General features: G+C 45.8%; 2 protein-coding genes across 2 annotated transcripts in view; one reads left to right on the top strand and one right to left on the bottom strand.

The window, feature by feature from the left end:
* The window catches only part of CRYBG1 (crystallin beta-gamma domain containing 1), a 193,149-nt gene extending 190,827 nt beyond the window's left edge, over window positions 1-2,322 (top strand). The window contains 1 exon segment of the mRNA XM_021693066.2: window positions 1,965-2,322. Within this exon segment, the coding sequence (XP_021548741.2) occupies window positions 1,965-2,053 (89 nt within the window). The 3' untranslated portion in view covers window positions 2,054-2,322.
* Window positions 2,323-4,796: 2,474 nt separating this feature from the next.
* RTN4IP1 (reticulon 4 interacting protein 1) overlaps window positions 4,797-24,212 on the bottom strand; it is a 44,206-nt gene continuing 24,790 nt past the window's right edge. Inside the window, exons 6-9 of the mRNA XM_021693143.2 lie at window positions 21,281-21,417; window positions 16,708-16,891; window positions 12,990-13,082; window positions 4,797-4,915 (exon numbers count right to left, since the gene is read on the bottom strand). Of these exons, the coding sequence (XP_021548818.1) occupies window positions 4,808-4,915; window positions 12,990-13,082; window positions 16,708-16,891; window positions 21,281-21,417 (522 nt within the window). The 3' untranslated portion in view covers window positions 4,797-4,807. The remainder of the gene's footprint in view (window positions 4,916-12,989; window positions 13,083-16,707; window positions 16,892-21,280; window positions 21,418-24,212) is intronic.

Below are 24,212 nucleotides of genomic sequence, written 5' to 3'. Positions count from 1 at the left end.
AAAGAAATGTGACTAGATTGGAAACATTGTTTTTTAAAAAACATGGATTCATGTTTCTTATGTGATCAGTTTTCTGTGTCAAGGTTAAGAGGTTCCTGTAATCCTTATGAGCTAGTCATACCGGGTACCAAAGTGGGGAGGGAAATACTACCTTGGCTTCAGAGAGTTTACAAGGTAGACGCTCGAAGCATACAGGACTATTTCCCACTTGCTACACTGGAACTTGACAAGGAGTAAGGACACCTGGCTTTGAGTCTTGACTGACAAGAACCGTGGGACTCTAGAAGCTTCCTCCGTAGGGCTTTGCTTTAAAGCTCCAAGGTCCCTTCCTAAAATGCATTCTAAATACTTCCAATGCTTCCTGAGTAAGGATAGGGTTCTATAGGTTTATGAACTCTCAGTATAGACTAGGTAGGGGGAACTGCACTAGTCACTGGCCTTGTTAAACTGAATTTCACTTTCTCAGAATGTGGGAGAGTGATGCCACCTCGTGGACATGAGGGAGTTAGGTGCAAGGGAAATACAAATCCCTCTCGGTTACACTTAATAGGAGACTCGGATTTTCCTCAGCTACAGCTGTTGAACCATTTGTTACCTGCTGACCTTGCCCCAAGATCTATCAGACCAAGGGGCTTTCTTGTAACTTACCTCCTGGTGTCTGGGGAGGGAGGCGTTTTTCGGTAGAAGTCCTGTATTATTTCAGACCCCGTACATTATGACAGCAATGGAAGCAGATTCCTCCTCGCTTTAAAAACATCAAAAGTTTGGGATGATCTCCATTCTCCCCAGAGGCAGAAGAATGAAATCAGATGATTTCTCAAGGACTTTCTAGTCTTCATGATTCTAATTAAGATTATGGTATCTTAACATTCTTTTTGCGTATATTACATCATAATCCTAAAGAGTGAAGCAAGGCAACACTGTGACCCTAATACACCCCCAAATCTCAATGGAGTAGAGTGTGTGTGTCTCAGTGGAGACAGTGGGATTTGCTGGTGGTGGTGAACTTTTTTCCCCACGACACACAGGCTCAGGGCACCTTGCTCTGGTATTCTGTCCTACACCTAGATGTGTAGAGGCTCTAGATCATCGGTGATGATAAACTGATTTCTTATAAATGCTTAAAAAAATAAGAACATTTAATTCTTGGCTTGAGGATGCAGTAGGATTTCAATACCTGTCACACTGCCTCACATCTAGAGGAACAGATTTTTATTTCGATGGAGTCCCTATGATATAACCTTGGTGCAGAGGCTTATGCTAAGAAAGGATAAGGTATTTGAAACCGTTACTTATTCCACACTGAAGAAAAAAAAAAATCAGGTAACACTTTGATGCTTCTCCATCAAAAGAAGAGGCCATGTTTTTTAGCACCCACGTATCTAAATGTCTAGTAGGCACCCTTGGAAAATATTCTTACATTCTGGTGAAAGGGAGTTTAAATTATGCTAATTTTAAAAGTACAGTTAAACTCAGGATCAAGTGCTATGAATTTTTATATACCAAGTGCGTTCCCAGGAGTGGGCATGCTGCCCAGTCCACGTATCTGGGTGTCTTTCAAACCTCCCCTTTGCCCTAATACAGCCATTTGTCATTGTTCATGCAAAACCTGTTCCAGATGCCAACCCTTCCACTACTTTCAAGGCCTGGTATAGCAAATCCACGATCACTGAATATATTTCACCAGCACTCTGTTCCTTTTCCCTTCTCTAGATTCTTCCACCTCCCCACCCCTCACCTCCTCACTTCAGACACCTAAAGAGTGAGTGCTTCCTAGCTTTTAAGTCTTGAGTAGGAAAAGGAGCCCTGGGAGGTAGGACATCCTGTGTGGAGTTGTTGGTGCCCACAGGATGGGATTTGAACACAACCGAGAGCTGATTCATCCTCTCAGCCCAGGCCTTTCCTCTCCGCTTTGTCTGCTACAGGCACATTTCCTTTTATTATTTTCCTTTTTTTTCTTTCAGGGGGAACACAGTATGACCAAAATCACATTATCCTCAACACCGTCAGCAAAGAGAAGTTAACACAAGTGTGGGAAGCCATGGTCCTGTAAACCTGAAGAATGCAGGAGGAATGCTCCTGGAGGTCTTCCAGCTGCTTAAAAACAAAAACGGACAGAGCCCCAAGGAAAGGGGACCTGCTTCTTCTGCAGGAGCTCTAGGTCCTCCCCTGAATGACCCTGCCATGACCAGGACTATGGTCTCCTCTTTTCAAAAGACTGTAATAGTTTTAAACCAACCATTTGTCCTTCTTTCATTTCCTGCCTTTCATTTCCTTTCGGTAGCTGCTTACCAGGTTGCCTCATTAGCAGCTTTTGGGTGTTTAAAAAAAAAAAAAAAGTTGTATCAAGACTGGACATTTTAAATTATTTCCAAAGATAGTGACAGGAGAGAATAGGAACAGACTTCGAGTAGACTTTGTGGGCCTACCAATGCCTTACACTTTACAGGGACGGACAAAAGCTGAAGTGTTTGTTAGCATCTGAGAAGAAATGTATCAGGCCAATAATTTTGGTTCTTCGGTTTTCTGGGATCATTAATTATGCTCTATAGTAAAGTGGTGAAAGGTTTATCGAATCATTTTAAGGAACCAAATAAAATACTACTTTGTTAGTATTGAACATTAGTAAGTGTACAGGATTTCACGTCACGTCCGCTAACACGAGCAGGATCTGGATGATTTTAACCCACTTGCGGGCTGCCCTGAAATGTCACGAACGAGTGTCGCTTAACGCTTTTGTTGCGGATGCCAGACCTAGTTTATCAGTCCATCCTCCCTCCTCTACAATTCGTTCTGAAGCAATGGCCTAGGAGCCTTTGCTAAGCTCAGGCCTGTCGCCTCAGGTGCTGCCCTCCTAGCCAGCCGCCCTGGCGCGAGGCCTGCGCGGGGCCGCCTCTGGTCGCCGCACCACGGCCCCGTGGCCACACGGCCTCGGGCGGCAGCCGTGACACTTGGGGCAGGCAGTGGGGGCTGACCGGCAATTCTCCAGAGCGTGAAGGAAAGGAGGCCTGGAGCGATGCTTGTTCAAATCGTAGGACTCAGGAAGCCCTAAAATGCAGCGTTTCAGTGAAAAAGGTTAAGATGGAATTTATCATCTAATGACAACATACTGGCCCACACGGGGCTACCCTTCAACCAGTGCCTTCTGCTAGAACTTCTTTGCATATGCTCGTCCTCATTTCATTATCCTTGCTAAGAGTGGTGCTGTCATCCCAGGAAGAACAAATCTTGTTTCCTTTTTATCTGTTGCAGGGTGTTTCCAATGCTAAAACGTGCTCTCCTCTCTCGAGTCGTGGGTCGGCAGCTGTGGTCAGGAGCTTAGCTTCAGTTTTAAAGTAACGTTTGCACATGTCCGACAGCTGCCAACAGGTCTGTCTGGTTCCGAGATGTACAGCTGGGACTTGAGGCCTTTGTGCGGATCACTAGTGGGCGGGGGTCAGACCTCCTGCAATCGCCGGTGTTGAATTTCTCTCCTGAATAAGCTTGTTTCTGGTTAGCTGTACGGGTGAGAGCTGAGCGCGTCCCTGCCGTGGCCGTTACAAGACGTCACAGCGAGGCTGACGGATGAGGAAGAGGCAGGTTTCAGGGCTTTCCAGACTCAGTGGTGAAAGAGCCCCGCTCCACTTTCCAAGCGGGTGAGGGTAAGTGAGGTCCTCCCTCAAGAGCTCTGCCCCCTCACTGTACCACGTGGGAGCCCGCCAGGAAAAGAGCGGAGACCGTTCAGAAGGAAGTCAGAGTGGCTGGGACTGACGAGAGTAACGTTTTCGCTCTTCTGAGTATTTGTACTGGTGAGACCAGCAATTCCAGAGAAGCCCTCATCTAACACGTTACCAACTGAGTGTCTGACAGGAATGAGCCGAGTAGCACGTTCCTGAACAAGTCTACGGCCAAAGCTAAAAGCCAGTAGCTGAGGTGAGGTAATGAGGAAAACACCAGGAAAGAAACACTTACCTTGAGTGAAGGTCACAGACAAATTCAAAAGCTGCAGGGGGCTTATTGGTGAGATAACTAAGTGCAGGCATTTAAGGTCAGACACTGGAGAAGGGTTGCCATTTCCATGGAAAAGTCCTCAGAGAAGCATGCTTCGATTGTTGAAAGAGGCCTAGCCTTTATGCAAAATGTAAAGTTAGAAACTTTAGCGTCCCCTTTCATTTTCTTGAGAGTCAACAACCAAATCAGCAGCCAGATTTTGTATGTGACCCTAAGGAGAGGTTGAGAACTGAGGGTGGTCAGGACCACAGCAGGGCAGAGGAAACCGTGCCCAGCTGGAATCATCCAGGAGCACTGTTTTCAAGAAGGAGGCAGCTTGAAGGAAGCTCTTCACGCTGCCATCCAGCCACATGCCACAAGATTTAGCAGCTCACAGGAATAGAGTCTGAGCTACTGGAACAGAAGAGGACACAATGGGAAAATCTGGCGTGAACAAACAGCCTGAAGAAAGCTCTGCAGTCTCCCCTGTGCAATTTCTAGAGCAGGCCAAGCGCGGCCATTTGCATGGCCTGTCTTACTTGTGTGTCCCCTCGGCTTGGCCCAGAGGACCTCTCGGCAAACAGGAACACAGGGATGTCGCGCAGGGTACCAGACAGCACTGTGGGCGGGGTGACATGCAGACGCGGGGGAGAGGGGGGCCCTATAAAATGAATCTGTGCTCAGTTCAGAAGACAAATTACTGGCAAAAAGGTGTCTGTTTTTCCACACTTGGATCATGGAATTTATCATCTAATCTGGAAAGCAACGGTTACAAAAACGTCCAGGCCGAGAGGCACTCACCAAATAAGACAGCCAACAATCACCACACAGTGTTTATTTAAACGACATTAATCACGGTCTTTCCTCTTGCATGTCCTCTTTCTACCTTCAGGAAGGCTTCTGGAACTTGAGAAAAAGGAAACGTTTTTTCAATAACTGGCTGAATCTGTAAGACACGAGAAGAAATTGACCGGTGAGGAGGAAAGATGCAGGTTTTCAAGGCGGATCCGTTCCCTCCAGGCCAGCCTCGGGGTTCTGTCGTGTGCACGGAGGCGAGGCGCTGACCGCCACCCCACGCCTCTGCCCCCCTCACTGCACGCCGTGAGGTGGCCCAACCGACCGGCCGCGGCTCAAGTCTGTCTTCTGTGCTGGTCACGTCACTCTCCTGCGCACGGCCCCTCCACAGCTCCCAGGCCAGGCATTCCAAGGCCGCCACCATCTCAACCTCGGCCCTCATGCCGACGCTGCGCTTTACCGCAATGGCCTACTTACCACTGCCTGAACGTGCTGTGTGTGCCGCTCTGCCAACCACCACCCTTCCAGGCCAGGTCTCACACGACCCTGCCTGAGCTCTCTCGGGCCCGCTAGGGACCTGGCTGGCCCTCTGCACAGACGGCCTGCTCCAGCGGCACACACGTCTCAGCCACCCTGTCGCGTACGGTAAACACCAAAGGGCGCATCCCGAGGTTTTGCTGGTTGGACCTCTGTGCGCCTCCCCCCATAGGCAGTGGACAGACTAAGGACAGATTCTTTTTTAGAGTTTGAGTACCTGTGGTCCAGGCCGCCTCTTCTGGACTCCCCCCTCCCCCCAACACTCAGCACAACCTGAGCGCAGGACGGGGAACTTAACAGAGGTCACTTGGGTGAAAACAAGTAAGATAACTGGGAAGCAAGAGTCTTACGTGGGTGGGCTCTCTGGGTTTCAGGACAACTGTCCCAGGGTGAAGCTGTCCTGGGAGGGTTTGCTAACCAGCCAAGCAGCTGGTTAGAATTTAACAAGACAGCCACCTCACAGATGCTGGAATGCTGTGGTTCTTGTTCCTGCATCCTCAGTGCTGCCTTCTGAACGCAGGTCCCAGTTAGCAGCACCCTCTCTCCCGATGCAAAAATCCAACTGAACTCCTCCTTTTCAAAACTACAAGTGAACATCTAACTGTCCCCTGGGTATTTCAGCGGCCTGACTCCCGCAGCTCCACGGACAGGGAGAAGTTGTCAGAAGGCCTAAGCCCATGCCTACATTTCATGACCCTTCTCATTTCACAAGAGACAGACGTGTTCTTGCGGGGTTCGGAGGCCCCCCAATGTACCCTCCTCTTGTGTGAATTTCACAGCCCCATCACCAGAAGAGCGTCTCTGACTCCAAAAGTTCCCTTCTCCAGAGAGTTCAAAATTCTCTACCCACAAATCCTGGTAAGCTCCGGGGAAAAGTAACAGCCAGCACGCACTGTCCTATGTGCCAGGCCCTCTCCTGAGTGCTCGATATATTTCACCTCATTTCATCCCTGGGAGCGAGGTACTATTACTACTTCCATTTACAGAAAAGGAAATCAAGACCCCGAGTTAAAGAAGTCACCCAATTTCACACAGTGGCTCAGTGGTAAGGCAGGACCCAGTCTGGTACCAGAGTGTGCTCTCCCCCTCCCCCCGAGCCTGTCAGGCTGCTCTCTACATCCAATCCCAAGATCTAAAGAGGAGGAAAGGTGGCGAAGGCTTGTAATGATTTCTCGCATTGTGCATCTCTGCTGGCCTGCCCTGTGCTGAGACCATAGCAGCTGAGGACCCAGTCTCCAGGCCCTGTGTCCAGGCCCCCAAGACAGCAGGTGAGGCCCCCACTCCCATCTGCACCTGCAGATGACATCACTGATTAGTAACCACGGTCCTCCCCCCCCAATCCCCAGCAAGCTAAGCATGTCCTCGGAATCTTCTTCCACACTGCAGCCACTAGGAACAGATCTGAGCTGACTTGACAAATGAAACCTATCTGCCTTCTCTGGTAAATAAAAATGGAATGCACTAAAGTTGTTTCCTGCATGTCCCACAGGAAACTTCCTGAACCCATCACTCTCTTGAAAGCCCCTGGGGCATTGTTTTTTGGATGCTAATTACCTAAAAAGGAATCACCTGAATGCATGCTTCAAAAAATGCAGAGTCCCCGGTCTCTGCTTAGAACCACCAAATCAGAATCTCTAGGGGCTGGGGTGGAGTGGAGACCACGCATGTTCAGGAAGCCTTCCAGGTGGGTTTACTGCACACTCGCGGGGGAATCACTGCGGCCCTTGCCTTAATCTTAGGGTCCCTGACTTGTAGCAGACACACATTTGTTCATCCCACAAGGACTGACCAGCTGTCGGCCTTCTAAGTGCTGGGCACTGACCCCAGAGCAGATACACACCACAGGCCCCAGGGGAGGGGGCGGGTGGTAAACCAAGGAAAGAAAGGAGTCAATCACATCTACTTCTCACTGAGCTCTAACACGGGTAACGAAAGCACCCCAGCCCCGGTGTTACCAGAGGGTGAGGGAGGGGCAGCAGGGAAGCCACGGGCTCCGCTCGAAAATGAGCTGCCCAGGCTCGCCCAGCTCTGTCCACGCTAGAACTCTGACCGGAGCCACGGATCCCGAGCTGATGACACAGCCGGCCTGCGGTGACCGCACACTTTAATCTGGCTGGTCAGGCCTATTGTGGCGGATAACCCCAGAGGGCTGACTGGGCCAGAATGAGTCATTCAGCTCTTCCCAGAAGTGACAATGAAAAAAAAGGCTTTCGATTAACAAGCAGGCAGATGCCGCTGCTGGCTGAATAGGTGGCAGCAGATGGAGATTAACTGGATAATGAAGCCGAGCCTCACACGGGGCCTAGAATGCCTGTTTGTTACGGACCAAGAGAGCAGAGTAAAAATCCGGCGAGGGGAAAGAAAGGCTGCTCACAGTGAGGTGGGCACATTTATGTGATGACACTGCTCGAGTCCGGCAGCCACAGGGAGCCCTGGTATAAAGCGGGCGGGCTCCGCACGGCACCGCACTCGTTCCCGTCTGGGACCCAATTCAGGCTCTCCTGGCGCCTTACCTGCGTAGACAAAGGCTGTGTAACGCCAGGCCCCAGGACTTGGCGCCTGCTGCCCGACATCCCTTTTGTGAGGACGCGGGGACCATGGGCACGACTTCCCTGGGCGGCCGCGGGGCGAGCCTCCTCGCCTGAGGGAAGAGAAGCCCTCTGCGGGAGAGCTGATGGAGGGAGGACACCATCTGTGCAGGCAGAACAGTAGGCAGAGAGGTTTTCCCTCAAGGCCCATGTGCCCAGCAAGAAGGACACAACGGCAGAGCTTCACAGGGCCCGCCACACCTGCGCGAGCTGCCCAAGCGCCAGTGGCTAAGCACTTGGTGCTCCGTGCAGGGTGAGAGCTCCTAGCAGAACAGCCGGAGCTCGGGCCGGGACTCCCGACTGCACTGCTGCATGGCCGGGGGTGCAGTCTGGGACGGAAGCGTGGGTCACGGTCTGTCCCTCTCTTCCCTAGACCCTCTACCTCCGCCTCCACTGGGCACAGAAACTGCAGCTCCCAGAGGGTGAGGTGTGTGAAGGGAGATGAACAGATGACAAGACGCAAGGGAGACCTAAGGGCTCCTGGCAGAAGGCCAAGTCCACACACGTGTGCCAGGCACCAGGGACCCAGGGCCGGGGCAGCAGGGACGCAGCCTCGGCACTACCTCTGAGATGGGGGCAGTATTCCCAGGCACAAGGGGGCTTCGACCGAGGAGCTAGGAAGAAGACAAGGGGAAGAAGTGGGCTTTGCTTGGATTTGCTATTTCTGGAACTTTCTGGCCCCAGAAAATTCAAAGCTGGAAGAGGTGGTAAGAAGGGGTGGGGGAAAGGTAATGGAGGCTACACTCCAAGGGAGGAAATGCGCCCATTCTGGAAGGCATCCGGGACTTGTCCCTAAGCCCCCCTGAAAAAGGCACTCCTTCCAGCCAGAAGGTGAGAGGAGAAACTCGGCCTACCTTTTCCCACAGACCCAAGCAGCTGGCAAGACAGGCTCCTCTCGGAGCCCTAGGCCTTCCATCCCTGATCATTACATCCTTGCTGTGGAGGAAAAAAAGCCAGTTGCAAAGAAGGAGCTCAAAGTTTTAAAATGTAATTCATTGCTAAACGCAGGCCCCAGATCTCAAGAAGGGCCTGGGAAAACTGCCTGCCTCAGAACTCACTCGTTTCTCCAAAGCTGCAGAGTCCGGTAGGTATGGTGACCTCTAGCTGCGTGTGGCCGTTTCCATTAATCAAAGGTAAACAAAATGGAAAATTCAGTCCCTCGGTTGGACTAGCCACATTTCAAGTGTTCAATTGCCACATGTGGCCACTGGCTACCATACTGGACAGTGTAGACAGAGAACACTTCAAGTACTGCACAAAGTTCTAGTGGACATCACTGCTCAGACAGTAACTCAGCGTGGCCAACCCATCTTTCCCCCTACTAGGCAAAGTTCATGGGCCCTCAGTAAATGTTTTAAATTAAATTCAAAAAAGTTACGTAGGAACTATTCTGATGCTGGCTAAAATAAAGAAAGAAACTGAGGTCATCTCTATCATCGCTCAACCAAGAAGCTTAGCTGGTCACCCAGGATCTTAACACAGATCTGTGAATGTTAAGAACATGACATCAAAGGACTTTCATAATTACATAAAGAATATATGTATACAGATAAACATACTTGAAAAGAGGAAAGGGTAGAAGGAAAAATCTCCCTCCCATACTTGAACCCCAGCCACCTAGTTCTCCTCTAGGACAACCAATATTTCAAGTTTTTTTCATCTTTTGAGATACTTTATGCATTGTGGGAGGCAGAAGAATGGCTCCAAGAGATGTCCACACTCTAATCCCCCAAACCTGTGAATATGGTAACTTACAGGGCAAAAGGGGCTTCACAGACGTGATTAACTTCAGGATCTTGAGATGGGCAGGATTATCCGGATGAGCCCAGTGTAATCACAAGGGTCATTAGAAGAGGGAGGCGGGACAGTTAGTTGGAGAGAGACAGGATGATGGCAGCTGAGGTCAAAGCGATTCAAGACTGAACCAAGAAATACAGGTAGTCTCTAGAAGCTGGGGAAGGCCAGGGAACAGGTTCTCCCCTACAGCCCGCCCCCAGAAGAAGCACAGGCCTGCTGACCCATTTTAGACTTCTGGCCTCCAGAACCAGAAGATACTAAGTTTGTGTGGTTTCAAGCCACATTTATGGCCATTTGTTACAGAACCAATAGGAAATGAATACATGCATATGCAAGCAAATATGCACATGTATTTTCCCTCGAAGCATAGTCATTCTTATCAGTAGCTGACTATAGTCTAAAAAATCTGCCTTCCCACCTCCTCTCAGGCCTGAGAGACACTGAAAAATATAGGAAGATTTTGTAGATAGACTTCAAATCCCACCTATCTAAATGTTTAGATGGCTATTTAATCAAGCAGAAAACAATGAAGGTTGTATGTATTACTGCCTCAATCTTAAAGACAGAAATGGTGGTCGAAGGAACTATCCTAGAGGTCAAGAGCCTTGAGCCCTTGATCATGTCACTTAATGTCATGGGGCCTCTGTCTCTCCAAGGAGACAGAAAGGCAGGATGGGGGTGCGGGGAGGTGAGTAAACTAGACATGTGCTATGTTTTCCGGCTTCTAATCTTTGAGTATGCTAACCCAAAAGTTTGCTATATAGTATGAAAATAAGAAATTTTTATTGTGCTTAGGGGAAAAAAAAAGCAAAAATAACTGTAGGCATAAGGCACAGTTTCGGTAGCAGGCCGCTACACTCAGTGTGGTAATTACACATCATCCTTTTCTATCACCCTACTGATACACAGAACATCTCCGGAATTCCCCAGAAACTGGTGACAGTGGTTGCGTCTGACAAGGGCAAGCTCGGTGACTGAGGGCCAGAAGTCAAAGGAAGATTTCAGGAAATAACTTCTCCTACCTTTTGAACCTTGTAAATATATTATGAATTCAAAAAGTATTTCAGAAGAGTAGGTTCTTTTGGTTCATGGTTTCACACTTTCCAGAAATAACTACAGCTCCTCTATCAGATACCTGTTAGATTCACCAAGCACTCAGCCAAAGCTTAGAAGAATCTCAATGTCCTCGTCCAACTTAATAATCTCTACCAGCCACACACCAGAGAAGCAGATGTGCTCTGTTACCTACTATAACTTCCCAGCGTGGACAGGCCCCCTCCCGCACCCACAAGGAGGCAGGACGAACATCAAGACAGCTGGCCTTATCACGGCACCCAATGTCACACAGCAACTTCCACAATCCCAGAGTCCTTCACTGTCAGAAAGGACTCCCGGGCCCAAATAACCCTGGTTAGGCCAAAAGAATATTTCCTCACTCACCCTCGTCTGAGGACACCTCAAGGGCATCTTTATTTCTACCTTGTCCTCCTTTAGCCATTTTACCAGTTATCTGCCAAATTTAATAGTTACATATACACAAGTCTCTTCTCTTCTCTGTTGCATAAATAGTAATTTCCAGGCAGAGAAAGAGAGAGTCACAATATTTTGAATACAAAAGAGCAATGGTAAGCACGCGGACAGCCTAGAGCCATACTGGGATCAGCACAACTGTACAGGATGCTTCTGGAGGATGGGCAGCTCTCTAATGACGGGGCTCCAATCACATGAAAGAGCACATAAAACTATCGGCCACGTTATTTAACGATAGTTCACTTCCTTCTTCCTGGAAATAAAATAAGCATCCTACGGGAGGTGAGAAGAAGCCTATAAAGAGGCGCTTACGGACAGTCACACTAAGGCTGAGACTGTCTACCCAGTACTCATTAAGACTTAGAAGTCTAAGAAAAGGCACGCAAACTTGAAGCCACAAAATTTGGGAAACAGTAGCAGGCCATTTTCTAGCATATATTTCCATGGCTGTAATAGAATAAAAAAAAAAAAAAACTAAAATGCACAAAAAGCAGCCAGTAGGTCCTGAAGACATTCCTTCCCCAAATCAGAGTGGAAATACGAAATGGGCCGGCAAGGGGCAGGTGCCAGCACGAGAAAGCCCATCTCAAGGGGCTCTTTCCACAGGCCCAGCATGGATCATGCAGGGGCAAAGCTGGCCCTACTCCATCCCCTTTCCCTGCCCACCCTAAAATGACACTGATGAGACAACTTAAGCTAAAGTCCCAGATCAGCCTCCAGCACTAAGGATGCAGCTGAATGATGGAGAGGGAAAAGCACAGGACTGGAAATCAGGAAGCATGCATCCTGGTCCCACTAATGCAAACTTCAACATGTCCCTTTCTCTCTCTGAGCCTGTTTTCTCCTCTATAAAATGAAAATCATTTTATCTATGACCTCATGCAATCCTCTAGGGCATATAAGGGTCTCTACCCTATAATTTCATATAGTCTCTTAAATAAAATCATAAATATCAGCAACAGAATAGGAATTTTCCTTCCAGGTTATTCTTCCAGAGACAGAATGTCAGGGCTGTTAAGACCATGTAAAAACCATAATAAAGAGTGGTCTGAAAGGCCTTTTGACACCCAAAAAGGGATGATCCAACTACAAGCAACAGTCCTTTCGCCATAGAGTCCTTGCAGGATGGACCTGAGCCATCAGAAACATCGACCAGTTGTCCCCACCAACGTCCCACCCACTAACCCTCTCAAACATACCATTATCTGCCCTCCAAGTGTGTTACACTAGCTGGGGAACAGGAGACCTGGGGACTGGAGTCCTGGCCCGGTCCTGTTAAGAGTTGAGAATCCACAGTATTTGTTCACCGGGCTAATCTGGCAATCTGCTTCCCTCCAGAGCAGCCTTGGACTCTAGATGCTCCAGAGCAGTTCTACTGTAAATTCACAAGTGTGTCCCGACCTCGGTGCAGAGATTACCTTTGCGGTGCCTTCTTTTCAGGATCATTACAAAATATTAGCAGCCTAGCTGTAAATGCCAGCTCTGCTAGCCGTCTCAGTGTGTTCGAGAAAATCACATAACCTCTCTGGGCCTGCCCTTTGCCTATAGACTAAGAGGGCTGAACCAGATGGTGTCGGCTCTTTTTCAGATGTAGCAGTCTAGGTCTAGGACTCCCATGGAGACAGAACCAAACTACAGCACCTAAACTTGGCCGTGGAAAGCAGCATGGGTACTGACCACACCTGCCCCCAGAGAGCTCCCACTGACTAGGCTTGGGGGGTGGGTGGCCAAGATTCCTGGGGATGCTCCAGCAATCCAAGGGGCTGCACGTACCTTTCCCTCATCCACCAGTTTTGCAATGTCATCTAGATACACACCACTGGCTATGAAAAAGGCCCAGCGATAATGGACTCCTTGCCAGAAATGCTAAAAAGAAGAAAAGAAAACACATCAAATATAGGAAAGGATAAAATCTCACTCAATACAAATTGAGGGGAAAGTATTTTCTGGACGATTAAGATAGACAAACCGATATCCTATCCATTATGAATCAATGAGCTGTATGCCCAACACCTCAGCACAGTGACCGACAGAGAGCGGATGCTCCATAAATGTTTAATAAATTAATGAATGAACAAAGATATATCCACGTGAACTCAGGCTTTTTTACCAAATTGTGAATGACAAGCAAGTAAGTACAGGAAAGCTGTCCTTAAAATGATAGGCTAGTCTTACACATTCAATTTCTTCCAAAGGAGAAATTAGAGGCTGAGCCCTCTAGGCTTTCTCTCCTAGGGTTTAAATGAAGCTCAGAGGCACCAGAGAAGAGTTTTTAAACCTAATTCAAGAATGCTTAGGGGGCAGTAAGGCACCAAAATATGATCTTAGACAAGAAATCCAAATTACAGATTTTTTTTTTTTTTTTTTTTTTCTGGAATAGAGTCGCTTTAAGGGCAAAACAAAGTGTAAAGTTCCTTATGCATCATGGTTGGGTCTTCCCCCTACAGTTATAACAAGTCCCAAGCCATCAAATCTATTATTGGACAATACGTCCCCAGATAAAAATAAGCAAAAATCTTCTAAGAGGGTTCATGACCACTTTACTGCCATACCCACTTCCAATTGCTAGTCTTTCTGTCAAAGGTAGGGTAGGCCACTGTCAAAAGAACAACTTAACTGACATTCTCTATGATACCTACCTCAATGACCTGCCCAACTAAACTTCATCAGATGGGAGCTATCCAGAGGTAGTATGGGATTAGCCAGTACCACGCGGCCTCCCTCCCTGCACCTTCCTGTCTCACAATCCCTCAGCATGCTTGTCAAGGGCATAAAGTGGTCAAGTACAATGGAATTCCCCTGTTACTCTAGCTCAGGCACTTAATAGCTGTGTTATTTAGGTCAAGCCACCTCTTTCAGCCGTTTTCCTGGCCTAAAGAATGGTGATACCACTACCTTGCTGACAGGCTTATTGGAAGGATTAAATGAGAAAGAATGCAAAGTGCCTGATAACACAGAAAGTATCATCCGCATAAATATTTATATTTATTATTCAATAGATACTTACCTAGTGCTGAAGGCAAACTTAAATACTGAGGAAAGGTTGGGGCAATACCAAACGGGAGTTTCAGACGAAACCACGCCGCTGTCTGGGCAGAGCTTTGCAATGGTGGTATGAGGAATGGCTTACTGGTTTGGATGAGTGACCCTGTAATTTCTTATCTAACCTGGAACAATTCTGGGAGTTAGAGGAGTCATCATTAATAATTATGCTGGGACCACAGGTGCAAACAGAGCCCATCTCACCCTAGAATAGGTGTGAGGAGGTTGAGGGCCCTCAGCCCACAGGGTAGCAACGCAGAGCCTGGGCTGGTGTAAGTCTCCAGGTAATTTGCTCTTGGCCCAGAACAGCCTCACCATCTCTTCAAACACGAACAATTTTCTATGGGTGTCACAGCAAGAAAGAGGTTGGGGAGCACTGCTCTGGGCAAATGAAGTTAAAAAACAAAAGGAAAAAAAAAAGTACCATCTGAAGGCACTGAGGCGTCCCAGGCTGCCGGCAGGCCCGTTTAATTACAATCACAAAAGACCTGTCCGTGTACTTCTCCCTAAGGCCCGGCCTCAGACAATTAAAACATTCTGGTAACTGTTTAGGGTTTTAAAGAAAAGAACAGCAATGGTCAAAAATGCCATGTCTGTAATTCTTTACAGCATGTTGCCCTGTAAAGTGAAACTTTTTGGTCGGCAACAGCAGAATTTTTATATTCTGCTCTAAGGGGCCTGTGTATTTTTTCCAGGCCATTACAGGACAAAGTAAACCAAAGCAGGCAGGAGTCTGGAGCATTACAATGAGGCTTTAACTGTGCACATTCTCAGAAAGACATCAGAAACTACTTAAAAGGTTTTCACATGAGATTACCACTATCCTCTTTCAAGTAGGAGGAAAGAGAAGATGCCTGTTTTACTCTCAGAGGACAACTCAGAAGGTTAACTTGTAAGAGGTCTCACTGAAGTACAAACTGTGAAATCGTAAAGAAAAGTTAAATTTATATTTTGAAGCACTTGGAAAGCCTGGGTTTTCTGAAAAAAGAAAGAAGAGACAAAGGACAGCTAAGATTCCTTTCTCCACACCGAAGTGCCCTGTGGACACCGTTTCCGGTTGCCGCCTGAATCAGATGAAAATGAAGAACCTAGAGTACAGGACCTGGTTTGTTCACCTCTAGTAACATACACACTTCCTAAGAATGGAGCAGTGGTCTCCACTCTCACGGCCCTCTAAGTATGTAGTTAGTTCGTGGAATTCAAGAGACCAAAGTCCTAAATTTCACCCTCAAAAAGGTCCCAAAGAGAATTTCTAGAAGAAGCAGCAGCTAATCACTGAGCCGTTCATTCCATATGTACGGGTCAGTGTTGGTCAGCTTGGCATAATGACTCACAACCTTTTCACCCACTGAGGAAACTTTTACTGTCTTTTGCCTGAATCTGAAATATTTTGTCTAATTAAAAAAATAGACTTTATCTCCTTTTTTTTTGGCCTATCACTTATACCATTTCAACATTAATACAGATTTCAAGCCAGTGATCTGAGTTACCAAGAGTGGATAACATGAAATGATCTAAGCCTGTCCCCACTGTGAGGACAACAGGCTCTGGTGTTAGGCAGGTAGAGAGCGCACGCTCAGGCTCTGCCCCACGACTAAGGCTATTGTGCGCTCGTCCTCAAGGCCCACCACACGCTGCCTTTGTTCGGCTGAGTGATGTAGCTCCTTACGGCTCTGGTAACAGTGGCCCCAGGTAGCAGAGTCAGGCAGACTAATCGAGTCTCAGAAACACCCAGAATGCCATCAACAGCTAGAGTATCTGACTCACATGGGATGCGCAGTGTTAGGACAAGTTGATATAATTCTAGAAAAAGCATGATGGTTCTATTTGCCTCTGTGGTCTTACTAAAGTAAGAACACAATTCCCTTCAGGTTTTCGAAATTCAAAAAAACGCCCATGGACCTCTACAGGTCTGAAGGCCCTGGTCTAGAAATCACTGGCATATCCCAATGCGGCTACCATGAAAACAACCAGCTCTATCCTGTCTTAATAAAGCTTCCGCCCTCACATACAAGAGCCTGTATGTGTTAAGGCTGGTGAAACAGAGAGAAGACCATCAGGAATAGGCAAGAAGGAAGATGGAATCAAGAAAGGTAATTGCTAATAAGAAAGCTGAACATTTAATAAGTTTTATGTACTAGGCATTGTAACCAAATTCTTTACGTGGATTATCTTATTTAATCCTTACAACACGCAGTAAGGAAGATACCCTATTAGTTTCATCTTAGAGGTCAAGACATTGGGGCTTAGTGACATTAAGTAACTTGCAAGTCACACGGCTATTAAGTGGAGACCAGAATTTGAGTCTGGTCTGTGTATGAGGGCAGAGTCCTTACTGCAGCCACTGTGCCATGCTGCCTCCGAGACAAAAGAGACTGGCTAGGCGGGAACCCAATTCCAGAAGCAGGAGGCACCTGCTTTCTCTCACCCACCAACACTTCCTCCCTACCTTCAATGCCTTAGAACCCACGGTGACTCCTGTCTGCAGCATGCCGTCTGCGATGCCCAGTCGGTCCATGTTCAGGAGAAAAGGGGTCACCAAAGTCACATATGTGGCTCCTGACCATTTCTTGAGAAAATTTAGAGCCCATGTTTCAGTGGATCCACCAACATTATCAAGAATGAAATCAAACCTGGAGAGAGAAAAAAAAGTCAAATCAAAACATCCTTGTCCGTCTTTACATAAGGTTCCAATCCCCCTTCCTTCCCGTCGACAGTCAGCGATCGGGTTTATTTCAACGACCGCTCACTAACCACGCGGCACCGTGCCATCCAGCAGAGGGGTGTTTGCTTTGACCAAGGGGAACAGGGCACTCCCACTCACCCACTCTGGCTTTTCTCCAAATTAGGTCAAATGTGACTCATTTTTTTGGTCATAAAATCGTTATCATTTTTCCAATACTTTAAGAATGACTGAAACAAGTGGTTCTCAACCGAGGGCAATTTTGGTCCCCAGGGGACATATTAGGCAATGTCTAGAGACATTTTTAGTTGTCACAATTGGGGGAGGTGTTGGGAAGGAACTGCTGGCACCTGGAGGCCAGGGATGATGTTTATACACAGAATGCACAGCGAACAGCCCCTCACAACAAAAAATTATCCAGTCCAAAATGTCCATATCGTTCAGAAACCAAGCTTGCCAAGGTTGAGACACCCTGACCTCAGCTTTATGGAAAACTGCAAAGCTATCTATCCAATACAAGTCAAAGTATTCTTTAGTGCACTTGAATACTTGAAAGAAAAGTATAAAAGCTTTTCACCCATACAATGATTTGCTTTTATTCCCTCCATAACCAGAACTGCTTATAGAAGCATCCTCTTCATCTGGAATTTACTCCTACTTTTTGGCTTCACACACAGCATCAGGACAATGTATAGAGAAATCAACAATCTGCTCTCAGTCTTCAATTCTGCTCTAACATGCCCTCAAAACCCAGTCCTATGAACTGAGGAACTAAGATACACAACTCCTTAAATCCAATCTAAACCTGCTGTAATCACTGCATTCCACTTACAGGGGATAAAACCCAAGAACGCTTTTAAATATTTTTTTTATTTTTTTAAAATTTATTTTAATTATTTTTTTTTTTAAAGATTTATTCATTTGAGACACAGAGATACAGAGAGAGAGAGAGAGAGCATGAGCAGTGGGAGAGGCAGAGGGAGAGGAAGCAGACTCCCCGCTGAGTCAGGAGACCGATGTGGGACTCGATCCCAGGACCCTGGGCTCATGACCTGAGCAGAAGGCAGACGCTTAACCATCTGAGCCACCCAGTCGCCCCTTAAATATTTTTGTAAACAAGTATCTATTTAGAAAATGCATGCTTAGGGAGCCTGGGTGGCTCAGTCGGTTGGCTCAGGTCATGATCCCAGGGTCCTGGGATGGAGCCCTGAGTTGGGCTCTCTGCTCAGCGGAAAGCCTGCGGCTCCCTCTGCCCCTCCCCCCACCCCCCTGCTTGTGCGCATGTGCGCTCTCTCAAATGGAAAGGAAAGGAAAAAGGAAAAAGGAAAAAGGAGAGTGGGGGCGGGGAGGGAGGAGAGGGGAGAGGAAAGGAAGAAAGAAAGAAAATGCGTGCTTATCAGTTAAGCAAGTTAATAAATGAATTCTGTTTTGGTAAATCCTTTTTCCCTTCTAAATTCATCAAACATCAAAACTTCTAAAATCAGTTTTGGCCAAATTTGTGGATCTTGAGCCTGCGTTTCATGGAACCAAACTGCAGAAGGACAAATAAAAACTGAAGGAAAGGAGAATGACCTTACTGGATGACTACTCTTCTCATTAGAAAAGAACAGAAAATTATTTTTATCAGTTTAAGTTTCTATTTCATTCCCAAGTTTTGAATAAACAAACATGATGATACTTAATTGAAATAAAACTTAGAGGCGGCCTGGTATTCTGGAACAGGCACTGCCTGAAAGAGAAGACAGGCTGTAGACTCAGCTGTTCCACTAATGCTTAAGTGGCATGACCTTGAGCATGCAAAAACTCCTGAGTCCTCTGCCCCTTCCTTTCTCAACGATAACATGACCAAGTTGGACCGAAGGATTTCAAAGCCCTTTCCTGCTGTAATATTCTAAGATTCAAATCGAAAAAGCTGCTATTGGAAAGGAGAAGTAAATGTATTCTTGGTGGATTCAGAGGCCAAACTCCAGGCAAAGGTTACAAAGATCAACTGTAACTGAAGTGGTCAAAAATAAATAAAAGTAACAGCCTGGCATCTGCAGGCTGGAGAGATTACCCTACCAGAAAAGAGTGAGCAAAAGCAGCAAGACCACGGACCATGGCAAGAGAGGCAGAGGGGCAAACTGTAGCATACTTCTGGGGGCCAGCCTGAGTAGGTTTCAGCTTTCCATCAGTCAGGGTCTCTGTTCTCTGGTGACAAATTCCAGACACGCATAAAACTTAAGGTAGATAGAGAGGAATAGGGTTGGCCTCGGCCTCAGTCTCATGCTGCTATTCCTAGAAGCAGCAGAAGACAGGAGATGAACTGAAACTCCACTATCTAGAAGCCAGCTGTCACAGGCCCAGAAAGATGGGGTCCTGATGCACAGGCAGGAAGTAGCTGATGACATTTCTGCAAGGGACAATGGGATTCCTCAATCCCTTCGGGTTCCTGCCACGGGGGTTTTATATTTGCTGTTATCTCGACCTGAACAAGTGCTCTTCTCCTAGATTCCCTCAATCATGCATCAAATTTTTATCGAGCACCTACCATATGTTACTACACTGTTCCGGATGGAGGGATACAGCAGGGAACCAAAAGTAAAAAAAAAAATCCCATTCTCCTGGTGAGCTCTGTAAACCTTTTGCTTCAGTGCCCCAGAGGCCTTCTTAAACCACCCCCCCTTTTAAAGATTTTATTTATTTGTGTGTGTGTGTGTGTGTGTGTGTGCGTGTGAGAGAGAGAGGCAGGCAGAGGTAGAGGGAGAAGCAGGCTCCCCGCTGAGCAAGGAGCCCGATGCGGGGCTCGATCCCAGGACCCTGGGATCATGACCTGAGCCAAAGGCAGACACTTAACTGATTGAGGCACCCAGGCGTCCCTTAAACCCCCCTTTTTAAAACATCCTCCCCATTTTTTTTCCTCTTTTCCCTATATCAGTGTTCTTGAGAGCACTTATCACTGACACACCCCTGACTAGAACGGAAGCCCCATGGAAGGAGCGGGGCTGGGGGCGGTGGGGGGGGGGGGTCGGGGGGGGGGGGGGGGGTCTGTCTTGTTCAGCACCATAGCTGCATGGCATGTTTGTAACCCTGCCTGGCAGGGCAGGTGCTGCAGAGTTGAAGGAACAGGGATTTGCTGGCTCCTTGGGGCTGCACTGTCATACCGGTGTTGGGAGTGGGTACTGCTGGCTAAGAAAGGCTAGGTAGTGTCCAATGGGGGCTCCCTTCTGTTTTCTTTTTTTTTTTTAAACCCATGAATATACAATCGACCCATTAACAGGTTCTAACTGCACAAGACCAGTTATACACAGATTTTTTTTCAATACACACAACACATATTGTAAATGTATTTTCTCTTCCTTATGATTCTCTTAGTAACATTTTCTTTTCTCTAGTTTATTCTAAAAATGCAGTATATAATATATATAACACACAAAATATGTGTTAATGGACTGATTATGTTATTGGTAAGGCTTCTGGTCAACAGTAGGCTATTTAGTAATTAAGTGTTGGGAAAGTCAAAAGTTATACGCAGATTTTTGCCTACATGGTGGTCAGTGCCCCTAACCCCCATGCTGTTCAGGGGTCGAGTGCATACTTCTACTCAAAGTGGGCAAGAATAACTGGCTTCTGAAAACGAACAGAAAAAGGGAAAAACCTTTGAAAAAGCAGCAAAACATCTTTCCAAACACTCCTCAGTTGTGTTCTCAGCTGCAGTTCTGTCTTGGCTAGATGAAGACCAGATTAATAAGCACACTATTTCTGCCCAAAGCGCAGTCAGGAGCAACAGAGTCTGAATGAATCACTGAGTCTGCTCCTGTTTGGTACATTAAACCAAACCACAGCCTGGTACTCAGATTCACTGAGAACATCCACAGCGTTCTGATTACCAATATTTCTACTGACTTTGTTTCTCTGATGCCCTTGTTAAGCCCAAACACTGAAAGCATGTTTAGTGCTAATCGAGTATTTTCATGCACTGCTCTATTTGTTCCTGTGGTGACAGATGCCACCAAATAGACCACACCTTCCAATTTTGTCTTCAGACCTCTTACAAATCAACAATAAGTTAACTTAAAAATTAACAAAAGACCATGCAAGCAAAATATTTTCCTCAGTACATACCACATCATGTCACTGTGCTGGATGAACATCTGGAATTCAAACAGAAACCACCCCAAATGACTCTTTATGGGGTATTTTTATAGATTCTTTTTTAAGATTCCAACGTGATTACAAAGTCACCAAACCATTCAGACCTGCACGATCAATTGTCCTTGTTCCCACCTCCCCATTCAGACCTGCACGATCAATTGTCCTTGTTCCCACCTCCCAACGTGAACAATGTCCTAATACATACGGTTTTAAAGATTTCAACTGCTCTTCCACATTTCCAGATGTGTAATCAATTACATCATCTGCCCCAAGCTTCCTTACAAGTTCACTGGCATCCTGAGAGCAAACTGCTGTCACATGAGCACCCCATGCTTTCATTACCTGTCCAAAAAAAAAAGAGGGGGAAAGTAGAAAAACCCACTGCGTGTTTTAAAAATAGTTGGCACCCATGTGTACATTTTTCAGACTCCTCTCGAGAGAACTCCAAGTGCTTCGTCTTAACAAGAACTGCAGGAAGCCACCTGTCAGAGACCTAGTAAAAATGATTAAACTTTGATTCACCAAGAATAAAAATAGGAGGTCTTTTAAGTCTCTCTTTACACGATAGGCTCCTCTTCTAGCCCTTCACTTTCTTATAATTTATTTGTGGAAGAATCCAGGCCTTGTGACCAGCACAGTCTCCCAGAGTCTGGGATTTCTGACTGCACACTCAGGGGGCAATTCTACAGTCTTCTCTGTCCAGTGATTTCTGTTTCAATCTCCTTACCAGACTATGGATAGTGTGTAGCAAAATCACAGGAGGCACAGGATGTCTGGTCATTGCTCTTAAGATCTTAGCAGCTGTTTTAATGGCGGTTGCAAAACAGTAATATTCTAATTCTTTTTTTCATTTGTAGTTGAAATACTTTTATAAAGAAACACTTTTCCTCATATATTATTTTGCTTATTCAGGTGTACAATTCATATAGGAAAGGCAAGACGAATAACTGTTTCCCCTTTACCAGTTTATAAAATAAACTGGTTCCCTATCATTTTCCAAAAGTGACTTCTTTTAGGTTTTTACTTGTCAGAGAGAGAGAGCGCGCGCGCGCACATTCATGAGTAGGGGGAGGGACATAGGGAGAAACAGACTCCACGCTGAGCAAAGAGCCCAATGCGGGATTCAATCCCAGGATCCTGGGATCATGACCTGAGCCAAAGGCAGATGCCTAACTGACTGAGCCACCCAGGCGTCCCCAAAAGTGACCATTTTTTAAAAAAATATATAGGAACTCATGGATTTAAATGTATTTGAAGGTTTTTAATCCATTGTATTACTATTATTGAAGCTCAAATTGTCACATCTTTGAGAGTTTCTTCAAGTTGGCTCCTAAGTCTCCTTGATACGACTCAAGTAGCCTTTGAGGTTTTCTTGCTACTTAATATGTTCTAGGCTCATTCTTGTACATTTTGTGCCCTAGATCTAGAATCTGCCATTTCTCCAAGAAGTCCCACATTCTTTTAGTGAGCAATTATCAAGAGATAGCTTTACATACACAAAGTATCTCTTGAGTTCATATTGATACTTCCAATTCCAATTTAAGACTACAAAGCTTTTACTACTTAACTTCTTTCCTGCTGCCTCTGTATCTCCTTCCTTCCACACCTAAAATCCTGGCTGTCAGACACAGGGGGTGACAGAATTAAAATATGCTATAAATATCCATCTGTTTTATTGTATATAACACACAGAAGAGCCTCTGAATAATACTAACACTATTAGTATTAATACTACAGAGCTGATTAATGAAAGCATTAGAATTTTAACTATGCTCTCCCAGTTTTCCCCCGCTTTTAATAAATAGTTGTGCTGCATTTACCTTGTCAGAGGATAGAGCTGTTACACAATGTACTCTTTCTAAGCCCTTGGATTTAGTTCTACAGATAAATTTACACTTAACACTTACCACCAGCCCTTAATGTGATGTCTCTCAGTCATTTTGGTTGTCAGAAGCTCATATTCTCGTACATTTCTCAGAAAAGGATAAGAACATACTCCCCGAGTTCTTACAAGTTAATAACAGTTCGTACGTGACCTTATACATGAAGGCCAGTTTTGCTGTATATAAAATTAGTATAGTCTTAGTATACTCTTGATGGAGTGTCTTAAATATGTTACTCCTTTTTCCCCCCGGCCTTACAGCACTGCTGTCAAAAGGTCTGATGTTAATCTAATTTTACCTCTAAGTCACACAATTTTTTTTTTTAAGTGTCCCAAGGATTTTTTTTCTTTTTTTCAAGTAGGCTCCATGCCCAGTGTGGAGCCCAACACGGGGCTCCATCTCACGACCTGAGATCAAAACCTGAGCTGAGATCACTCAACCGACTGAGCCACCCAGGAGCCCCTTTTTCTTTTTCTTTGAAAGCCGGTAATTTTATTAACTAGGGTTTTCCTTGATATTGCTCAATCTAGGTCCATGTTCTTAGATAAGCACTGTGGTCATCTAATATGTAGTTTCAAATCTTTTAATTTCAAGAAAATAGGGAATTTTCTTGAATTACAGATTTTAGTATTTGTTCTGTTCCCTTGTTTTGGTTTTCCTCTTCAGAGCCTCTTACTACCTATATATCAATCTTCTTTCCTGACTTCAATATTTGGCATTTCCTCTTGAATCTGTTTTTCTTGGTTTCTTTTGTAATTTAAAATTTTTCCTATTTATACATTCTACTACTTTCTAGGGCAGCATTATGTGTTCTGTTTATTTGCTATTGAATTCCTTCTAGTTTAGTCTTCATTGATAAATAATTTTTTTGTTTACTTTAACATATTTCTGAGTATTCCTAATTCAGTTTTATTTTGTTTTGTTTTTCATGTCTTGTATACTTTTACTTTTTTAAACTTACTTTGAAATTGTAGGTACATTTGGCGATGCCTGGCTGGCACAGTCAGTAAAGCATGTGACTCTTAATCTCAGGGTTGTGAATTCAAAACCCATATTGGGTTAAAAAAAATTAGAAATTGTAAGTTACATCTGATCTGTCTTAGTGGGCATGTTTTCTGATGTGTTATCATCTGTAGATATGTTATTCTACTCTTTATTCTCATAATAACTTTGTATGAGATCTAACCTTGATACTTTTCTATTACTATTATTTTATTAAAATGTTTTTGTTAAAATATAACCCACAGATAAGTG

Source organism: Neomonachus schauinslandi, chromosome 8, assembly GCF_002201575.2.
Source record: "Neomonachus schauinslandi chromosome 8, ASM220157v2, whole genome shotgun sequence".
Taxonomy (NCBI): Eukaryota; Metazoa; Chordata; class Mammalia; order Carnivora; family Phocidae; genus Neomonachus; species Neomonachus schauinslandi.
Note: the sequence above shows the minus strand (reverse complement) of the source record. Positions and strands in the feature narration are given on the sequence as shown.